The following is an 18872-nucleotide window of genomic DNA, read 5'->3' on the forward strand; positions in this document are numbered from 1 at the left end:
GAATTCATAAATAATAAAATCATACCTCATCTCGATAAAGGCCAATTATTTAAGTGACAGCTTTAGGAACAATCCTAATTAAATATATATATATATAATAGTTAGACATATCCAAATTGATTTATTTGAATTGGTTCACGTAATAATTTTTAAATTATGACATTCAATAAATTTAAAAAATTAAAATTTTAATATCTATAATCTTTTTCTTTATCTTTAAATTGTGATACCATTTATAAAAGAAACACATATGCAATGTATTGAAGAATATGAACCTTTAGGTATCTAACTAGTAGTACTAATGAAAATTTTCCAATAAAAATTGGGGGAAAATTCATAACACCATAACTTCTTCAAAAATATATATATATATATATATGCATATAAAGCCAAGTAGCAAAGTATGCACACATAAATCTATAGTACCACGGTCGGTCACATCACATGCTTACTTTGCATTGCATCGCTTCCTAGTTTTATTAAATTTTTAAGCCTCGAGGTCATAAATATGTCGTTATTAAGCAACTAATTAAATACTATATTAGATATAAAACAAACAATCACATGAAGATAATTAATTCAATTTTATAATTATTGTAGATTACGAAACCTTTTAATTTGAATATTATTTAATTTACTATTTCTATCATTAAAAATATTCTAATTCGAATATCATTTTAATGAAGATCTAACACTACTTAGCATTTTCATTAAAGAAAAACATATATATATTCCATCCATCAGCAAAACATATATAATACGTAAGCATGTATATATGTGAATGTAACGTTTGAACTAATCCTCCATAATTTGCAAGAAAAACAAAATTTGAATTAAAAAAAAAAAATCAATGTTCTATTGCGTACGATTATCGTAGTGACTTTGAAGGTTTTCCGGTGTAACGGTCTCAGAGAGCAGAGGAGAGGGGGAGTTGACTGGACAGTTGAGGTTGAGGAAGCAGCCATCAGTGAAATGATGGAGGGAAGGCTGGAGGTTTAGTCACTTCGATAATGAATGTGAAAACCTAAGAAATACTACGATTAAAAAAAAAAAGGGGCGGAGGGGGTCAATCAATCAAAACGACTGTGCTCTGATGATTTTGCACATTTGCACAGCCACTCCCCCACCTCAGCGACAGCAAAAGCAAAAAGATTGAGTGCTTCGTACGCCCCTTCACCGGGAATAGAAGGTCATTTCTTTTCCTATCGTGACTCGTGCATTGGAGGTTTTTTTTCTCTTGATGCAAAAGGAAGGTTGAAAAAGAAGGAAGGAAGAAATAGAAAAAACAAAGGAAAGTATTAATGAAAAGCAACGTGAAATTACGAGAATATCCTTTCTTTTCTTCCGAGGGAGACAACTGTCAATTAGAAGATGGTGAAATGGGAGAGAAAGGACCGCAGATACTCACACCGAGTGGACGCGCATGCTAACACGGACGTACTTGTTTAACCACCCTCCGATACACAATTTATAAAAATTAAAATTATAAATTATAAAAATTATAAAATTATAAAAATTTTAATATGATAATAAAAAAAATTATAAAAATTTAAATTTAAATTTAAATTTAAATTTAAATTTTATTTGTCTTTTAAAGATAACTGCTTTAACATAATATTAAGTCATGTGTTAAATTTTAATTTTTTCATTATTAAATACCAGCCGTTGAATTTTATGTAATAATTTAATATTCATCAATCAAGATTGATTCGTAGAATTAAATCAAAATCGCCTTTGCCAATTATTTCTCCCTTTCATAATTAATTGATACGTATAAAACAAATAAATCTTAAAAAATCTGACTGAAAAAAAAAAAGTAAAGGGCAATTTGGGCAATATGAGCTGACAACGCAGGGACAAAGACGTAACTCAGACGCATTTAATTTTCGCTCAAAGTAGGAGACAATAATAAATTTATTCTTATTTATTTATATCCAATTTTTAGTTTTTAACATCCCAAAAATAAAAACCTCAGATTTGGATTTTAAAATGATTCTGTTTTCCCTAGTCTTTAGGGTTAGGTTAAAGTTTTCTTTGACCATCTGTTTTTGATCTGTTTGATTTTCCATGATACAGTGAGAGAAAGACAATTAAAACGAAGGGAAAGAAAAAAAGTTTTATTAGAGAGAAGAAGATTTCCCAAAGATGACAACATGATTTGTTTGTCGTTTAAGGTTTTGATCTTTAAGTTTTGGAAGGGATCGATCTTTGAAAGGAATTTGTTAGCCAACTTTCTTTTTACCATTTTCTTCAGGCAGTTTCAGCCAAAGGTAAGGTTTTCAATCATCAAAAAAGGGAGCTTTTTGGGCATCAAAATCTTTTTTTTTTTTTTTGCCTTAACTGTTCTTCGTCTTGATAAAAGAGAGCTTTTCCTTTTCTTTTTCCCTTTGATGAAGGAAATGAAGAAGCTTCCTTGAATCTAACATGCATTTTTCTTTGTGATTTCTCATTCCAATGCACTTTTAATACTTTTATATCAAATCCCGTTTCTCTCTCTTTTTTCTCTTACTAGATCTCTTCTTTTTTTTTTTTTTTGGTTCTTTTGTTTTCTCTTTCTGTTTTTTTTTTTTTTTTTTAAGATCTTGCAAATTTCATGAATATTGATGATCTGGGTTCATTTCATTTCAGTTTAATTAGAAGACAAAAAGAAGAGATGTCATCGTCAAACTCTCCTTGCGCGGCGTGCAAGTTTCTTCGTCGAAAATGCACCCAAGAATGCGTCTTTGCACCTTATTTCCCACCAGACAATCCCCAAAAATTCGCCAACGTTCACAAAGTATTCGGTGCCAGTAATGTAGCCAAACTTTTAAACGAACTCAACGCTTCCCAACGTGAAGATGCTGTCAACTCTTTAGCCTATGAAGCTGAGGCTCGTCTCCGAGACCCTGTCTATGGCTGTGTTGGCCTGATCTCCATATTACAACACAGGCTTAAACAAGTGCAACATGATCTTAGCAATGCCAAGAAAGAACTGGCTACTTATATTGGTCCACAAGCTATGCTTCCTATTTTACAACCGCCTGTTTTTTTGCAACAACATGTTGGGAACGCTTCCTCAGCAGTGATGCAACATAACATGATGCCAATGATGGGGATTCCTACAGCTGCTGCGGCGGCTTCGGCTTCACATGGGGGGCAGTTGGTGATAAGGGAACCACAACAACAACAGATTTTTGAGGCTCAACAACTGGCTGCGGTGGTAGCAGCAAGGGAACAACAAGAAATGTTCAGAGGTTATGAACAACATCATCAGGGTCAACAACAGCAAGAGATTGTAAGGTTTAATGGTGGATTTGAAGGGGCTGCTTCAGTTACTGGAACTGGGTTTAATCAGATAACAACTGCAGCTACCATGTCATCTTCATTGGCTTTAGGAAGTTTTGATAACCCTTATCAGATTCAGACACAACAAGAAGATCATCCTCATCATCATTCTCATGGGGGTCATCCACTTCAAGCACAGCTTTTGCTTCAGCCACAACAAGGGCAACCACAGCAAAATCAACAGCAACAATCGCAGCAAAATCAGCAGCAGCAACAGCAAAGGTCAGGAAGCGAGGAGGGTAGGAGTATTGGTCCTTGTTGAATTAAAAAAAAAAAAAAAACCTCTTTTTTTTTCCCTTGTTTTTTCTGTTTGCAGCCTGAATGCCTGCCTTTCCGCTTTCATGAAAGCAATCTTTCATTCTAGGTAACGTATTTCAACTTTTCCTGGTTCATTAACTTACGGTATATGCTTTGCTTTTTTGAAGGGTGTTTGATAGTTTTGTGTGCAATACTGCAATGTATGTTGGGGTTTTTCATAAATGGGGAAATATCATTTGGTGCCAGTAGAAAACTAGAATTACTCTTAATTGCATAAGGCAGAAGGGTGGGTAGAGAATTATTGTCTTTTCACAGTTTAGGGATATTCCATACATCAGGTATAAGTGGCATCAATGAGAAGTAGCAGCCTTAGATTGATTTGATTCTTCCTAATCTATTTCCATAATTTCTGCAATTATTTGATGAAGAAAATTTTGTTGGGAAATTATTTTGCCACGAAAATGATCAAACCAATGAACAGTTATCCTTTCTCTTTTTGGCTTGATTAACTTGTTTTGAACAAAAACAAAGGGTAAGTTACAGCACTAGATATTGTAGTAAGCGTGAGACAAAAAGGAGTTAGATAGAGAGAGTGGGTTGTGTGGGAATTTGGTGTGGTAGATCAAATCCATGATCTTGACCACTCCTCTGAGATTTGCTTCACATCCTCTTTGAAGAAACAGTACCCTTATTAGATAGTTTCCTTTTACCTAAAAAAGGACACTAATTTTCAATTTTCTTCTATGAAAAAAATGATTCTAGCCCCTTGTAATGTCGTAGAAGTGGTAGTGTTTTTGAAAGAAGTGCATTGACATTGGATGAAATGAAGTTCCAGTCAGCTTTCTGCATCATCTTTCCTTGTAAGATAATGGGTTTGTTTTTTGTCAAAAAATTGAAAAGTTTAATCTTGTTTAGGTGGTGTTGTCGTCAGTGAAAAAGAGGTTGCTTCTCAGTACCGCTATATATCCATTAATTGACCTATATCCACTATTTTTTTCCATTTATTGTAATACTGCCACGATAGATAAAAAAAGAAAAATACTACCATATTCTTTGTTTTGGCTTTTGTTAATGATATAGATCATGTCAAGTACTGACAATATTCCAAGTCTTGTAAGCATTTCCTCATTACTTTCTTTCATTTTTGTGCAGTTGATATCAATAAAATCGTTTACCTCAGAGATCTAAAGTCAGCATTGGGTTTTTGGGGTTTGATGCAGAGCTTCTTGGAACCTACAATTAAAAATGTAGGGATCTGCTTTGATCTTGGGAGTACAGTTTTCAGCTTTTGGTTTAGTAGAAAAAATTCCTTTTTTATTTTTATTTTTTTGTTTCACTTTGATTTCACTATTTAATACTGCAATTATCAGCATATTTGTAGCTGTAGCCCAAATCTCAACTAATCAATCATCCAACTAAGACTGCTAATAATATCATTTTTTTACTACAAAGTAGAAAAACAAGATGACAAGTGAGAACTACCGCCATATTTACATACAGTCAATAAACTTGGGCTAAGCTGATAAGAAAGATGAAAGATTCATTAAGGTGGAGAAGGGTATTCATTTAATGCGGATAAAGGTACGACATAAAAATGGTTGTTATGTATTTTTTATTTTTTTTTTAGTAAAATTATTGCGCTACAGATAAAGAAAGAGATTATGAATGTAGAGAAATTTTAAACTTGATGAATATTAACTTTAAAAAATAATTATATAAATTAATTGAATTAGATTCCAAATTCTTATTATTAATCTATATCTGTAAATTGATCTCATGTAATAAAAGTATATTTCATGTTTGTTTGATCTTAGGTTTATCATTATATATAAATTATCCTCTAGGAGAAACTGTTGACAGATTTGGCTTTAAAATTATTGTTTCTAATATTTTAGAACCGATCATGGTTTGGCTCATAGATTCTATCTTTGGTGAGGGAGCAATGAGCATGTGAATTACATTAATAATAATAATAATAATAATAAGCATTTATAGTGTACATGTATTATACCCTATCAATAAATCATACAATTTCATAAAAATAATTTTAAATATAATTTTAGGATTAAAAATATTTTCTTTTTAAAATTTTAAAATTAATTTTTATGAAATGTTATTATATAATTTATTAATAATATATAAAATTTATACACACCATCATTGATTGTCATTGCTTTTCTCTGTCTAACATTGATAATCCATGCCTTGAATATATATATATATATATATATATATATATATATATGAGTAGGAATTCAGTTACATTGGTATAAGCATATCACACTTTTTTTATTATTTTTGGATCAAAATTAAATTTATAACACTTACATTTAATTATTTTAATCTACTAAATTAAAAAAAAAATGTAACATTTACACTAATATAAGTGAATCCTCGTGTGTGTGTGTGTGTGTGTGTGTGTGTGTGTATCACTCAAAATTGGAGCGACTTGCATACTTTTATATATACTTGTTACTTATGTCTTTATCAAAGCAACTAAGGTTTAAGAATTAAGATTGTTCATGTAAAAGGAAAATGATGAGAACACTCTGTTTAAAAAAGTTAGTGTAGTTTAGTTGTATTATGAAAGATAACATTAGTGTTGAATTTTTAATTTAAGTAATCACAATTCAATTTTTGATCATTTAAAATACAAAAAAAAAAAAAAGGTAAGATTTCTTTGAGTATGATTTACAAAAGATAATGTTTATTTTAAAAAATTATTAGGATTCAATTCTTGTAATATATATATATATATATATATATAATATTTTCATCTTTTAAAGAAATATCTTAACTGCTAAAATTCAATATTTCCAATTTGAAGATTGCCTATTCTAATCTTGAAGATGAAAATGTTGGATTTAATAAATTATAAATAGGATAAAGTCACCCTTTTAAGTAACTTTTTAATAGGGTTACAATGAAGTATTACTTGTTTTAAAAGGATTTAATTTTAAATATAACCAAAAAAAAAAAAAAAAAAAAAGACCCAAAATCTCATATTGCTATAATTTGAAAATTTAAGTTATAGTAAATTTTTCCTAAAGTTTGTCAGCTAATTCACAATAAATAATAATAATAATAATCTTTCGCGATCTAGTTTGTTATAACTCATTATTTTCCTTGCAAAAATATACATAAAAAATCTCAAACTTATATCATTATAAAGTTTTTTAGTTTTATATTTTTTTAATCATTAATTTTAATTCTTTTTTTATTCGTGTTTCTCATTTTTTATATTTATTAAAATCAATTATTTAAAAAATATATAAAATTAAAAAATTTTACACTACTAATGTAAGTTAATTACTCCTCGTATGTATATATATATATCATCACCATTCATAAATATATTGATGAAATCATTGAGAAATGAACCCATATATAGGAGAAAGTGCAAACGCCATGAAAACCCCTGCAGGGTTGCTTATTGGCAAGGTTAGATGGGAAAGCCATGACATGATCTGATAACAAGTCAAAACATATGGGTTTGCCATTTATGAGAAATCGGTAAAAGATAGGAGAATTAAAAAGCTGAAATGCTTTGAAAGTAACCTCTTCATTTATAAAAACATTAATGGTTGATCATGGAGACAAAAAGGAACAATTAATTTTTACTATTAATTTCTGTTATTCTAGTTAGTTTATCTATTCGGCTCAAAATAATTGAAGCATTATGAAACAAGAAAAAAAAAAAAAAAACAGTCTTTGAAATAAATTTTCATCATGCTATGAGTGTTAATTTTATTAATGATTTTTTAAAAATTTAATTATAAAATGACAGTTATGATTTTCACTGTCAATATAACGAAACGTTAAAATCCATAATATAAAATTTTCTCCTGTGCAATGGATAGGAGATTTCTCTTATTGCACCACGTGATATATATATATATATATATTTCAAATTTCTTGAAACATTTAATAAATATTTTTTAAAATAATTCAATTTTTTAGGTGGGATTTACTTTATACCAAAATTTTTTATTTTTTATCTTTTCTCTTTTTAAAAAATTAATTAAGATTTTAATTTTTTGTTGCTTTTTAATGTTTTCCTCAAAAAAAAATTTTATATTTAATAAATATTTTTTTAATGATTTAAAATTTTAATGTGAGACCCACTTTATACAATTTTTTTTTCTTTTTTATCATTTTTTTCTTTTAAAAAATTGATAAATATTTTTTCAAATTTTATTTTTTGGTAGGATCAATTGATATCTAGAGTGTGATGCGTGTTTACATTTTTTAATTATTTTTATATATTTAATAAATATTTTTTAATTTTTTTAATTTTTTTTATCTCACTCACTTTATACCAAAGATATGTTACATGTCAAGTCATTTATTTTTTTTTTCTTTACTTTTTATTTTTCCTTTTAATTTTTTTATGTACGATCTATTTAATACCAAAGGTATGTCACATGTTTGCTTTTTATTTTTTTTTATTATTTTTCTTTTCTATATTTTTAACAAATATTTTTTGAGATTTTAATTTTTTTTGTCTAATCCACTTGATAACAAAAGTATGCCATATGTATAAGTCATTTGCTTTTTTTTCTCTTTTTCTTTTTTTTTTATTTTTTCTATTCAAATTTTCTTTTTTTCTATTTCTAATATCTAATAAGTTTTTTTTATATTTTTTAAAATGTTGCATCCATTTGATATTATTGATTAGAAAATTATTTTTTTTCATTTAATAACTTTTAAAGAAAAAGATATTATGGAGGTATGATGTCACATCCAAATTTGATTTTTTTGTCATTTATTTTTTCCTTATTTTTTTATTTTTAATCCATAATATAAATTTTACAAAAAAAAAAAAAACTCATCACTTAGATATATGAATAATATTATATATATATATAGTTATAATTTAATATTAATTTAATAAATTTTGTTTCAATTTTTTTATTTTTATAAATATTTTTTAATTTATTTTTTTAAGGTGGACCCATTTTTCCCCTATCCTTCTTTTTATTTTGCTTTTTATTTTTTTCTTCTTTTTTTAATTTTTTTTATAAATAAATTTTAATTTTTTTTTTGTATGAGACCCACTTGATACCAAGGCCATGCTACATGTTTGCTTTTTTTTTTTCTAATATATTTAATAAATATTTTTGTATGACCTACTAGACACCAAAGGTTTATCATACATATGTACGGATATCTTATGGGCTGCATGTGATACTCCGATGCATTTTTTTTTCTTTCTTTTATTTTTCCTATTTAATTTTTTTTTCAATATTTAATCAATAATTTTTATATTTTTAAATTTTTATGTACATGGTCCATTTGATATTATTGATTAAAATGTATATTTTTCTTTGTTTCATTCTTTTTTTATGTATAAGGTTTGTATTCAATGGGTTTTAATGTGTTTCTCTCCAATAGGTCCATATTTTAAGTTCATGATGGGATCGAGGTTTTTTTTTTCAAAAATCAAGGTCATACCATATATGAGTTTAAGGTGTGTCGCCTCGTCTAAACATATATAAATATATATTATTATTTATTTTAATTAGATATATGTATTATATTAATAAAATTATTATTTAATATTTTAATTTAATAAATCCACGTGACATTCACTTTGACTTCCTGTTTTTTAGCCATTTATTTTAGATTTTTACTTTTTATTAAATAAATTTTGTTGTAAAAAAGACAATGAATGTCGGTATAATAAAACAACTCATATCCCATCAATTTTGATTTGATTGATTCAATATGTGAGACTTTTTAAAAATTTTGAAACAAGATCAAGGTTTTTTTTTTCTAAAATCGAGGTCAAGTTGAAAAAGAGTTTAGAGTATTTCGTCTTATCCAAGTATATATATAAAATTATATTGAGCAAAATACATTTAAGTCCTTCAATTTTAAGTATAATTTAATTCAGGTCCATTATTTTGAAAAATAGACATCTCGCCTTAAAACTTTTTAATTAATAAGACACTAAAATCCTTCTGTCAGTTAACTCCATTAAAAGGCTCATTAAAATATCATTTTACTCTTAAAAAATTAATATCCTCAAATACTCACATAAAATAATTATTTATAATAATAATTTTTTTAAATATATAAAATGTATTAATAATATATAAAAAAATTTTAGGTGCAATATATAAAAACAAAATTCACAATCATAAATAACATTTCTTTTCAATCAAACATTATTTCTTATTATATGTTACATGCTCTTATTATAACATTTTTTCTTATTATAATTTTAAAATTTATTTTTATATATTGCACTTAAAAATCTTTTTATATATTATTAATATATTTTAGATATTTAAAAAAATTTATTATTATAAATAATTATTTTAGGTGAAATATATTTACATGTTCTTATAGGTGCAATATATAAAAACAAAATTCACAATTATAAATAAAATTTTTTTCAACAAAATATTTTTTCTTATTATATGTTACATGTTTTTATTATAACAATTTTCTTATTATAACTAAAATATTTTTTATATATTATTAATATATTTTATATATTTTAAGAAAAATTATTATAAATAATTATTTTATGTGAATATTTGCTTATCATATGTTACATGTTCTTATTATAACATTTTTTCTTTTTATAATTCACAATCTTAAATAACATTTTTTTCAACCAAATATTTTTTCTTATTATATGTTATATTCTTATTATAACATTTTTTCTTATTATAATTTTGATTTTTGTTTTATTGCATCTAAAAATCTTTTTTATATATTATTAATATATTTTGTATATTTAAAAAATAAATTTATTATTAGAAATAATTATTTTATGTGAGTATTTGCTAATTATATATTACATGTTCTTATTATAACATTTTTTCTTATTATAATTCACAATTATAAATAACATTTTTTCAACCAAATATTTTTTTATTATATGTTACATGTTCTTATTAAAACATTTTTTCTTATTATAATTTTGAAATTTGTTTTTATATATTGCACCTAAAAATATTTTTTTTATACATTATTAATATATTTTATATATTTTAAGAAAAAAATTATTATTATAAATAATTATTTTATGTGAGTATTTGCTTATTATATGTTACATGTTCTTATTATAACATTTTTTCTTATTTTAATTGTGAATTTTGTTTTTATATATTACACCTAAAAATCTTTATTTATATATATTATTAATATATTTCATATATTTTAAGAAAAAAATTATTATTATAAATAATTATTTTATGTGAGTATTTAAGAATATTGATTTTTTAAAGCTAAAATAATTTTTTAATAAGACTTTTAATGAAGTTAACTAACAGAAGGACCTTAGTGTCCTATTAATTGAAAAGTTTTGGGGTGGAATGTCCATTTTTCAAACTAATAGACTTAAGTTGAATTATACTTAAAATTCAATTATGTATTTTACTCAATTGTACTTTTAAATTTTATTTACTTTTATATTTATATATGTATTATATTAATAACATTATTATTTAATATCTTAATTTTATAAAAATATCATATTTATATATAATTAAGATGCAATCCATCTATTATAGAAATTTTACTCATTTTGATTTTTGTTTGATCACCATTAAAAGTGTCGACATGTCACCTTTTTTTTTTTCTTTCTTTCAACTTTTCTAATTTTTTGGTTTTTTATTTTTTATTCTAATTTAGATAAATCTTGTAAAAAAAATGTGGAGTAATTTACGTGACACCTTAATTTGGTTTTTTCCTTTCATTTTTTTAATTGGATAAATTTTAAAACAAAAAGAGGCGATAAATGAAAATGACAAAATAATTTGTATCTAATAGGCTTCAATTCAACTCAATCTGATAGCAAAGTTATTTTTTTGAGTCTTTTTTTCTTTCATTCATTTTTTTATTAGATAAATTTTGTAAGAAATAATGTCAATAAAGGTGTTTATGTAGCCCTTCATTTATTTATTTCTTTCTTTTTTGTATTTTTTATTGAATAAATTATATTACAAGATGAGTCATTTAATGGAATCGTAAAACAATCAATATTCGATGATTTTCAATATGTATTGGTTCTATATGAACATTTTTGTAAAAAATTGATATCAAGTAAAATCGAATTGGTTTTTTATTTAGAAATGCGGGAACATATCATAATTAAATGTAGAGTACTATGCCATAAGCCACATTTGGTATATATAAAAGTATATGTTTTGTTATTTATTTAATTATATATATTGTATTAATAAATTTATTATTTTATAACTTAATTTAAAATATTAACATTTTAAACTCAATTTGAATATCTACAAATATCTCAATGATGTCTTTTTCTTTGTTTATTTTTCTTTCTTCATCTTTATTGTTTTTTTTCCTTTTATTAATTTGTAAGTGATAAAATAATTATTTAATATCTTAATTATAGCGATTAATATTTTATATTCAAGTATAATGTTAATATAGTTCTCTAGTGAACTCCATTTTCTCTTTTTTCTTTTGTTTTTATTTTTTTGTTTTTTTTTTTTTAGTTAAGTCAATAAAAGTGTACACATGGCACCCCATTTGACTTTTTTTTAATTTTTTTATATTTTTAATTAGATAAATTACATAAATATGTACTGTGATTAAACACAGTTTGAGTTTGTCTCTTGAAGTTTAAAAAGTGATACTTAATCATCATGAGATATGTATCTGTGTCATTCTATTACTTTTTATTAACGTCGTTAATGCCTAATCAAATAAACCCCAGCTTTTTCCCCTATTATTTTTTTTGTTTGCTATTTCTCAAATTCAAACTTTTCAAAAAAAAAAAAGTGTGGAAGCATGAATATTTCTTTACAATCTTCATTTATCTATTTTTTAAAGTAAAACACAACAATAATCATTATCAACAACAACAATAAAAAGCACCAACAAAAATACATACTCATTTATCAAAATCTTGAATTTTTTTTTTTTTTTTTGTAAAAGAAGAAAGAAAAGAAAAAAGTTTGAATTTTCTTGTTGATTTATGAGCCTTTCTGATCTAGGTCGATGGCAGAATCAAGGAATAATAAGACAAAATCATCATCGGGGTCGATGTTCTTCAATAAATAATAATCATCATCATTAACAACAACAAGAACTCTAACAAAAATACATACCAATTTGTCAAAATCTTGAATTTTCTTTGTAAAAGAAAAAAGTTTGAATTCTTATTGATTTGTGAGCTTTTTTGATCGGGTCGATGGTGAGATTGAGAAATAATAAGGAAAAATCATCACCTAGGTTGATGTTATTCGATCAATAATTATTATCATTATCGACAACAACAAGAACCCTAACAAAAACATATAATATTTATCAAAATCTTGAATTTTTCTTTGTAAAAAAAGAAAAAAAGAAAAAGATTTAAATTTTCGTGTTGATTTGTGAGCTTTTTTTTTTTATCTAAGTTGATGATGAAATTGGGAAATAACAAGGTGAAATCATCATCTTGGTCAATGTTTTTCAATCAATTGTTTTCGTTGCATGCAACCAAAGCGAAATACAATCCCCCTACAGTTCATTTTCCTCTCAACAATTCATCGTCTCTTAATAAAGCAATTTTCATTTTCAAAATTTACAATTCAATTGATTTTGTCAAAGGAAAAGTGATTCTTATCATTTTATGACAGGCAACGTTCAAAAAATACAAACAAAATAACACAAATCCATATTTTAAGGTGATTAAATGTTACTTTTTAAATTTTAAAAGATAAACTCAAATTACATTTAATCACATAATATATTTATATAATTTATCCTTTTTAATTAAATAAATTTTGTAATAAAATATGCAAATTGATAAAAATATCAAAACAATTTATATTTTACGAGATTTGATACATTTCAATCTAATAAAAAGTAATTTTTTTAAATCGGATCAAATTAAGATGAATCGAGTTTTTTGAGATAAATAAGATTATGAAAGTGTGTTTATGATACTATGCCCCAACTTATTTTAAGGTATATATAAAATTATTAATTTTATTATTAATTTTAATTAAATAAATTTTGTGAGAAAAAACTGCTTGAGATATCGACGTATCACTTCTTTTGGCTTTTAAAAGTCTTTCATTTATTTATTTATTTATTTAATTAAATAAATTTTATAATAAATAATTGATAAATAAAAATAACAAAATAAAAAAAATTTAACCCGCAATAGAGCGCGTATCATGCTAGTTTAAATTAAAATTTTCAAATCATAAACACTAATTAGAACACGTGAAAACAATATTAAATTTCCATCACATATCTACTGCAAGAAAAATTCTCTTTCGGCTCAAACAAGCAGCAGGTTAACTGTTAAACGACGCCAGAGAAAGACGAACATAGATAGAACAGAAAATGCACCTGATTTCTCATCCGCTACCAACTTAATCCGACTGTCCTAACCTTTTAGACAATGTCTCACCTATATCTTCCAATACATCCTTTCCAAATCCCCAACTTCTAAGCAACTCTGTCCCAGGAGATCCTCGCTCCATACCAAATTTAAGAAGGTTCCCCAATCTGTTCTCCAAAAATGGCAAGATATTACAGTTAGAACGCAGTCTAGCGGCTATGGGGATAGAATGAACATCAAGTGATCCTCTACATACAGAACCCAAGATCGGATTCCCCAGCAGTTCACCATACTGGCCAACAAGATTGCCAAAGATTGAAGGGAATGGCAAGGGAATTGGCAGAGGGCATCGAGCCACTGATAGATGGCAGAACATTGGCCTTGTGATTGCACGTTCATATGCACCATTGATTGCATTCTTAACTTCAGAAACTGAAGCCCGATGACCTTCTGCAACAATTCAAATATATATTCTCAATTACCCAAATTGCCAATTCCACTTTTAGAGTTGGAAAACTACAGATAAGAATAAATTTTTTTTTTACACTCCCACCTATCTATCCATTTCACTTTTAAAACTTCCTCATGCACATGACCTCTCACCACCAATGGATGCTTTTAATTTATTATCCGTACCAAGAAACAATTCATCACTAAATAACAGCCAAGGTATGCAAAGCATGTATACATTCCAGCTTCTGCAAGGTTGCCTTGGTGAGTATGAATTTGAGTTGTAAAGCATTAGCAAGCATGTATATAAAGTGTTCATCAATAATGTGCCTAATGGAGCAGCAGATAAACATTTTTTCTGAGAATATAAGGGAGACTAAGCATTAATAAGAATTATTTATGATAAAAAATATCTTTTAACTGAAAATATGGACAGCTTCTAACGGGTACCTGACCCAATGGCTCCATGCACGGTCATTGATTCTACAGCCTGCAAATCATCCACATCCTCTGCAGCATCTGGAGTCAATGGCTGCAAATACCTAAGCAAGGATTGCTCATCCTGTCTCCCTGGATATCAGAATTAGGAACAATCAACTATACACTTCACTTTTGCCAAGCAATAACTAACTCCATTTTTATTAAAAAGGAGAGAGCATGAAGTGAAAAGCCATTCATATCATGTGTTGAGGGGGAAAGGCATTCAAATATACCAGTCAAACTAGGGTTTGTCATTGCAACATTGAGAATGGCCACCATATTCTGCCTAGATTGTCCTGCTAGCATTTGTAATAATGCCATTAACATCCACAGAACCAGAGGCATCAGATGAATCTGCAGTGGGACCAAGTAGCTCCATGTGGTATGGGAGACTTGTGGAGTGTAGAGCCGCAGCATACACAGCACTACAGTGATAAGGGTTCTCATCTTTAATGTTGAGGAAATTTGAAGCTTTACCTTCAAAATGAGGTGACTAGAAACTTTAGTCCATATTAATTAAGAGAAGGGCCACGATAATTTTCCTCAAGAGTACCAACATAAACACTACTAATTAAAGAGTAGCCTTCGCATTTTGAGTGAATATGACTGAGCTGACCATTATAGGATATGCTATAGGCTCAGAAAGGAAAATGGATGCACATATGTACTAAAATATCCCTTTTAATATTAAGAGCATCAAGATTCCAAAGGACATCCAACTTGAAACCATGGAAGATAGTATGAAGTAAATACAACCACAGAAAACAGCTAAAATCATCAAAATGGTAGTTTGACTTACTCCTACTCAAGAAGGGTAAACCAACCGGCACAATTATTTTACAAAAAGAAGATAATCTTGAGAAAGATACCACATCATGAAGATCTCTAACAACCGTCTGCATCCTGCTTCTTAGGTCCATATGAGAACCAGGACCCCTAACAGAATATAGCAACACTGGAGTCTTTGTGTATTCATCAGCAATATTTTCCAGAAAATCAGCAGCTACAGGCGAAAAACCTCCTGAGTTGTCAACAATGAATTGAAAACCCTGTTGACATCACCAATGATTGACAAACAAATTAAATGGGCAACGTTATGAATGATGAATACAAATGATCTCAGCATCAAACAATGTTTAATTAGGGCCCCAGCTTAAAATCAAATCAGAAATGAAGAGAGCTTTCCAAACCGAATTATCCTAGGCATCATTAAGTTTAAAACCCTAGAAAAGTTCATTAAGCAAGACCCTTAACATCCATATAAAGTTGATAATCATGTCTTAAACGTTGTCAAACAAAAAAAATTGACTTTCTCTTTTTGTTTTCTAGTTACAGATTTTGATATTGCAGGAAAATTTCTGCAAAGGATCATACTATAGTTCAAAGTTCTACCTGGATATGATCACACTCTTCTACAAAGAAACGAAGCCAGTCACATATTTCTTCTCCTCATAAATTCTCAGTGAAGATATCCCTCCCAATTCTGTAATTGTCAAATTCTTGATCATCCATCCACAATCCATTTACTTCATACAACTCTGAAGATGATAATGGACTTTTGAGAAGTCCGTCCAAAATTGGACTCCCTTATCTAAACAATTGACTATATCGGTATCCTGAATTTCATTTTGAGAATCCTTTGTCCCACCATTGATTCCATTCATCAAAGGAACATTCTGCTCTTCGTGATACAATCTTTGCAAGAATAAATTTTTCTTCTGAGGTTCAGATGCATTCAAGTCCAATGCATGTAGAAATCTTATACACTCAAATCTCAGACAAGGACAATGCACATAGCCCAGAAATTTAGAAGGCTCATAACTATGAACTCTATGTAATTCATGACAGACATGAGATATAAAGATAAAGTGATAGATTGAGCAATATAAAGTGCTAAGCAATAAATGGGAGTCTATTGTGCACTTATCACAGTATATTTTTACAAGCTCTAAAACTTAACCATAAGCGAAAGTTGCCATTCTGTGTAAAACAGAATACTACTTATATTAATATCTAATGAGGCTGAAACAAAATTATGTCAATTATGTTCCAAGGAAAACATTCTTGTTGGAGAAAAACAGTAAATATTTATATATAAGAACAAGAATCATCAGTAAATAGATCAGCTTGAGTCAGATATTGAACTCCGACACTTAACCATCTAAATGCCACTCAAAAAGGCTAAAACAACACACTTATTATAGCTAGTTCTTTACTTTTTTTATTTAATGCTCAAAGACTAATGGCAAACGGAAGAAAAAAATACACCAAAAATACTAATGCAATTAGTTAAGATGAATAATCTCACCATGTAACAACTTCAGAAGGTGCATTAGAATCCTCGTTATACAGGGTACCCTGCAAACTAATTGATCCAAGGGATCCTGCAATGCATAAAAGGTCCCATGAGTAGAATATATATAAATAAAGGAAACTCAAATTGAAATTACTGTTTCCATACAACCTAGATGAATGAAAAGCAACCAGTTATGCGTTGAACTAAAAGAATAAGTACAATTAATCTTACTACTTAACAATGTAGATTAGATAGAGAACACATCAACTTTGCAAGTAAAACTTTTTGAACGTCAACCGAGAGAAGACGAGGAGTATAAGTAAGAATCCCCTGCAAATGTACAACAACATAAACAATTTTACCGCACAGAGCAATGACTGATTAACTACTTGTAAGAAAACCTGCTAAAACTAAATCCGTGAAAGTCTAGTAATAATTAAACAATAGTTAAGACAATTAAGGCGTATCATTTACGGGATGAATATAGATTTGTCTTAGGTTTTTAGGCAACAATAACATCAAAAAAACTTGGTCAAAAGTTGCACCTGATGCGTTTCGCCTCTACGGTAGAGAACATCCATGTTTAGACACTGAGTTTTAAAGAGTGGATCGCCGTAAGGATCAGCGACTAAGCCAAGCATTACATCCTTCATTTTTAAGCATAAAAAGAAATATAATCAAAATAAAAACAAAGGACAAAAAAAAAAGAAAAGAAACTATAGTGAAATAAGTAAAAATTAGCTGAACCTGGAAGTTCCAGAAGTGAGAACCGATGAAATTCGCGAAACCTCCTATTTGGATAGTTACAATTTCTCATGATTATTTACCTGAAAGAGTATGTTTTAAGTCGAAAAATTACGTTAATTAAACGTATCTAATTCTTAATTTGCTAGAAAATCTTAGTATTTTTAGACATTGACAAGTTCGAATTAGAAAAAGAGGGATTTTTAGATACTTAACAGATAGCTAGCGGTTGCAGGAATGGAGAGCGAAACGAGCTCGGAAAACGTTTCGTGCTTCCAGTGGCAGAAGCGCTGGTGCTTGAGGAAGTTGAAGGAAACGGAAGGAAAAGCGGGGCGCTTTGAGATTCCAGGGAATTCTTATTTTGGCGGCGTATTTATTTTAAAATAATATTATTTGTTTTTCCTTAAAAATAAAACGACGTAGTTTGGTGAGGAAAAAAAAAACCCAAATTGGGCTCCCATTCACTTCAACCTCCTTTGTTTAGCCCCCAAAACCCAAATCCAATTCAAAAAGTTTTAACTTTTTATTTGTGAATGGTAAGGCATAATTATTAATATTTTATTTCATTTTTTACTTTAATTTAAAATTACTGATATTAACCAGTATTAGGGGTCAAAATTGTAATGGGCAAATTTTGATCAAATCCAAAGAGTAAATAGATCAAAACCCAGTATTTATCTTCTCACGTGGCCGACAAACCCATCCTTCGAGCCAAACCAAACCCTTCATTTCTCAAGCTCAGCCACCAAGTATCAAAGCTCTCACTGATTCAGTCCAAAATCTCTATTTTAAATACCCAAATCTTAAAATCCTCAATATTTGTGGCAAACATTACTCTAATGTCAGCGGGAATGTTCCACAACAAATCACAACTGACAACAGCTCATTGTAGGCCCAAGCAATATTCTTCCACAACAAACATCAGCTGCCGGGTGATGATACAAGTTTCTTTGTCTATATGCTTCTATTTCCTTGATCTATCACTATTTCATTTGCCAAACA

The 18872-nt window shown here is 27.9% G+C and overlaps 1 protein-coding gene and 1 pseudogene across 3 annotated transcripts; one reads left to right on the top strand and one right to left on the bottom strand.

The window, feature by feature from the left end:
• Window positions 1-1946: 1946 nt before the first annotated feature.
• ASL1 (ASYMMETRIC LEAVES 2-like 1) lies at window positions 1947-4761 on the top strand. Of its 2 annotated transcripts, XR_016345668.1 has the most exons (3): window positions 1947-2270; window positions 2629-3688; window positions 4735-4761. XR_016345668.1 is itself a non-coding variant. In XM_089766587.1 (2 exons), exon 2 carries the CDS (start codon window positions 2654-2656, stop codon window positions 3584-3586), a length of 933 nt encoding a protein of 310 aa, XP_089622713.1. In that variant the 5' UTR covers window positions 1947-2270; window positions 2629-2653; the 3' UTR covers window positions 3587-4761. The 2 variants fall into 2 exon arrangements, 1 of the variants encoding a protein (XP_089622713.1); XM_089766587.1 differs by having other exon boundaries at window positions 2629-4761.
• Window positions 4762-13731: 8970 nt separating this feature from the next.
• LOC111291822 (uncharacterized) lies at window positions 13732-18573 on the bottom strand (annotated as a pseudogene). The gene is made up of 10 exons (XR_016345463.1): window positions 18570-18573; window positions 17874-17938; window positions 17672-17773; window positions 17364-17456; window positions 17139-17214; window positions 16223-16784; window positions 15700-15879; window positions 15064-15307; window positions 14801-14920; window positions 13732-14350 (listed from the first exon to the last, which is right to left on the bottom strand). The product of XR_016345463.1 is annotated as an uncharacterized LOC111291822 (transcript).
• Between the last annotated feature and the right edge of the window lie 299 nt (window positions 18574-18872).

Source organism: Durio zibethinus, chromosome 10 (genome assembly GCF_047325235.1).
Source record: "Durio zibethinus cultivar Kanyao isolate XHJ-2024 chromosome 10, ASM4732523v1, whole genome shotgun sequence".
NCBI lineage: Eukaryota > Viridiplantae > Streptophyta > Magnoliopsida > Malvales > Malvaceae > Durio > Durio zibethinus.